The following is a 4419-nucleotide window of genomic DNA, read 5'->3' as shown; positions in this document are numbered from 1 at the left end:
TGTTGATCCATCTATCATATCTTCTTTCACAATCTTATAACAAGCAAACTTTGACGGATCGTAATACTTTAATTTAATTCATATTGTCAGAAGCAAAGACAAACATACTTTGTTTACGTCACCCCAAATACAAAACATATACTTAATCTAATCAGGCTGTTTTAATTTATGTATGCGTGCATGCTGTCTTAGTAAATCTAATCAGTCTGTTTACATTTACTAGAATAGTATACATGCATGCATAAATCGAAACACCCTGATGTATGCATACATAAATCGAACCAGACTGTTTCGATTTATACAAAAAAGTTAAATTTAGTCTATCTGTTTCGATTTATATAAAAATGTGATTTGGGTGATTCGCGTTATATTTTTCATTTTGGGTGATATGCGTAATATTGGATGAATGTTAGTTTATTTATATAAATTACCCTATTTTTTATTATGAAAATTTTAGTTGTTGATAACTCTACCTTAATTAAACACAATCAACAATTATAATTGATATATATTCTAGTTTAGTTTCAAAAGGAGTTGGGGTAGCACATGATATCCATAAATGTTTGGATTAATCTAATGCAAAACATGAGATGGGTATGTGTGTCGTAGCTAAAGTTGCGCCAACGACAGTCACTAAATGCTAACATGCGCGTAGTAAATACACAACATGGTGGATATTCAATGCTTTAATGTTGTTGCACATGCCATCAACTAAACACACTTATAATATACGTTGGCACAAAAAATTTGGAGTTAGAGACAGAAAGTTGTGACAACTATTGGTGGTGTCACATTTATTTCATGACTTCAAAACCCCTATATATATCAATGAAAAGAAAATATTGTACACACCATTTGTCTACTTCAAAAATACTAACTCTCTCTCTCTCTCTTATTTTCACTGTCGTTGTTATTTTTAGATACAATTATTATATTCAAATACATAGATAACAAAGCATACAAAAATGAACGGGTACTACTATGTTAATTCAAGTGTAATTGAATATCTAAATATGTAAATGTTAAGATAAGATCAATGATAGCACAATGAAAAAAGGTAGAAACTCAGGTGCAGTCGACTTCACGTGAAGTTGGTACCTGAGAACCGTTAGATAATTTGACTGATTTCACTAAATTTTAATCTAATAGCTCTCAGATATCAACTTCACATGAAATCGACTTCACCTGCGTTCTCACCATAAAAAAAATATTATTTATACATTAAAATGATTTAATATGTATTTTGTATAAATATATAAAATTATTTTATATTAAAAAATGAAAAGCAGAAAAAGACCTAAAAAGACAGTAGTCAAACGAGATCTACATGTAAACAGTTTTTCTGTAGACATAATATACATAATAAAGCTCAATGATATCGTTTGATCCATGTAGTCGACTCCACCTAATGAGACAAGACTTTGTTGTTATTGTTGTTGTTGTTTATATTCCAATATATATTATATTCTAATAGCTAATTTTAGTAACTGATTTTAATATATATGTATTTAACATTTGGTCGATAAAAAATAGTTGACACCAATAATTTAAAATGTATTCCACAAGACTGCATGTATAAGTTTTCTTGAGTTAATGTTGAATATATAGCTCAGAGCACTTAACTTCCAGTGTATAGTTCATCATACATAATTTTGTTACTGTTTTTTTGAATTCCATATTATTGTGCTTTCAATGGAAAACTTGAATTTGAAGCAAAGCATTTAGTTTGGGGTGCTAAGAAATTTACAGAAATTGCGGGATTGAAATACTCATATCATCATCACGTCACGGCAAAACTTGGATTTAATGTAGCAGCTAGTAATTCGGAAGAATCTACGGAATATGATGAAGATGTAGTTTCAAGGGTAGCATCCTAACTGCTAATAAATTGGGTCAGAGCACTCTGAAATCTGAATGAATAGCTAGGATGCATCTTACTGCATTAAAATCTAAATATCACATTTCATAATAGTTGAGAATTGTTTGACTAAAATGTTGGACATAATTAATGTTTATATCTTAATTATTATCTTTATGTCAAGACATTTCATATGAGTAACGATTATTGAAATGAAGATATTTCACATTAGTGACCGTGATTGAATTGAAAATTTTAGGGTGAGGACGGGTCGATTTGGTTCGGATTTATGGTAAAATTAGAATCGAATTGGTTCGGATTTGCATTTTTTTGTATATGTACCCGAATAGTTCGGTTCGGATAATTGGGTACCCGATGACTTTGAAATTTATAAAAAAAAAAACAAATTTTTATCTTAAAAATTCAACAAGTACAATAAACATGTAACATCAATAGAAATAATCCAAACATGTTAAATACCAAATACATTAAAAACTAAACTCATTAAAATCCAAACATATTAATAATGAATAATCATTGTCTAATGGAAAAAGCCATATATATATTTTTTATTTAATTAATATATGATCGGATTCGCGGGTTGGTTCGGGTTCCGCACCCCCAAAATCGATACCCGAACCAATCACTAATAAAAGCTATCGGTTTAATTCAAGTTGGACCCGATTATCCGTTGGTTTCAAAACCAATTTAATTGGTTCAGTTCGAATTTGGACGGGTAATTGAGTAATTCGGACGGGTTCAAAACCAAAGTAAAATGGAAATCAACTCAACACTGTTGCAAAAGCAAACAATATTAATTCAACATACATCAATGAGCTTCATTTCAATTCTACTATATATAAGTAACTCAATCTGAAAATATTTAGAGGAAATTGCATGTCTTTTTCCTCCGTGCTCTCTTCTTTGCTTTTGGTGGCCTCAATGCAACCTTTATAGCAGCATCAAAAACTGTTTTTACATTCTAAAACACAAAATAGTAATGAAGAAAATCAGCACACAAAGATGAAATGTAATGAAGTTGTTAAATGTAATGAAGTGCTCATACTCACCTGTTGTGTTTTAGAACTGCACTCAATATAAGTTACTGCACCAATCATTTTCTTCATCTCTTCACCCTGTTAAATATTCACAATAATTGTTCAATAAATTGTCCTTACAAAAGGTATTCAATTCATATTCTAAGTAGACATTAATGACATGCCTGAGAAGTTGTAATTCGTGTGGATCCAGGATGATCAATCAGAAATTGTTTGTCATCTCGCAAATCTTTGCAAATCAGAGTGAAATTGAAACCAATATTATTATTAGCTCTAAGAAAAAAGCAACAAATTCATGAAACTGTTACCTAGTTTTGTTCCCACCAGCACAACAGGCACATTTGGAGCATAATGTCTCAATTCAGGCATCCACTGTTAATTAATAATTCAATAATCTTCTTTAAGACATGTTGAAATGTGACAGATACTAATTAATTAATTAATTAATAACCTCAAAATCATAAAGAAAACCTTTTTAGAAACATTCTCATAACTGGCTTTGCTGATGAGAGAAAAACACAAAAGAAACACATCAGCTCCTCTGTAACTCAAAGGCCTTAGCCTGTTGTAATCTTCTTGTCCTGTAATCCATACAATTAAACCAAATTAACATAGTTAATTAGCATTAATGATGTAATATCAGAAACAAACAGAGATGACTAACCAGCAGTATCCCACAGACCAAGATTCACAGTGCTGCCATCCACCACCACATTAGCACTGAAATTGTCAAACACTGTTGGAACATAATCCTATCATAAAAGGAGAAGAATGCTAATTACTAATTAGCTCTGATCCTTGACGATTCACTCTTTCTACACATGCATGTGCACATTAAGAAAAAGAAAAAGGAAACATAAACCAAAAATAGTTACTGTGGGAAAGGTATTGCTGGTGTAGGATATAAGCATGCAGGTTTTTCCAACAGCACCATCCCCTACTGTAACACACTTGATGAATCTGGCAGTACTCATTCTTCTTCTTCTTCTTGAACAATTAAGAGAGATTCTTTACTTATAAACACAAGTTTGAAGTTGAAAGAATGAAAGAAAGGAAGGTGGCTGGACCTTAACATTAACAACCTAGCAGCAACTTTAGTTATGGTTTTTTTTTCTTTTCTTTCCTTTAAGTGCAAGGACCAATAGCAGAGAGAGGGTAACACAAAGTAGGTATAGTGGTGGAGTTAGTTGGTTAAGTGTAGGGAAAGGAAGGGAATGAATCAATGATGAAAATTGAAGAAAGGCATAGGGAATTTTGCTTAATTTACCAGTGTACAATGATTAAGGGATGATATGATATCAAAGCAAGTCAAAAAGTTAGTTCTGACTTTGTTGAGATTCCCAGTTTTTTTTTTTTTGGTTGCCCACGGTATCACTCAACCCGACAGGTTAAGGACTAATTCGTCGCGGATCTGAGCTCCATTTAAGGGTCTGCCGCTGGCCAATAGGTTGCTGCATGCACAAGGGCGGGATTCGAACCCCCGACACTTGCTTAAGCGGACGA

The 4419-nt window shown here is 32.1% G+C and overlaps 1 protein-coding gene across 1 annotated transcript; it reads right to left on the bottom strand.

Moving 5' to 3' along the window:
* Positions 1–2652: 2652 nt before the first annotated feature.
* LOC107621552 (rac-like GTP-binding protein RAC13) lies at positions 2653–4210 on the bottom strand. The gene is made up of 7 exons (XM_021113929.2): positions 3792–4210; positions 3581–3668; positions 3388–3497; positions 3225–3288; positions 3081–3145; positions 2929–2994; positions 2653–2840 (listed from the first exon to the last, which is right to left on the bottom strand). The coding sequence occupies exons 1-7, from the start codon at positions 3888–3890 to the stop codon at positions 2742–2744; spliced, it is 591 nt and encodes a 196-aa protein (XP_020969588.1). The 5' UTR covers positions 3891–4210; the 3' UTR covers positions 2653–2741.
* Between the last annotated feature and the right edge of the window lie 209 nt (positions 4211–4419).

The sequence above is a fragment of the Arachis ipaensis genome, chromosome B10 (genome assembly GCF_059453495.1).
Source record: "Arachis ipaensis isolate K30076 ecotype BB chromosome B10, ASM5945349v1, whole genome shotgun sequence".
Lineage (NCBI taxonomy): Eukaryota > Viridiplantae > Streptophyta > Magnoliopsida > Fabales > Fabaceae > Arachis > Arachis ipaensis.
This window is presented reverse-complemented; position numbering and strand designations above follow the sequence as displayed.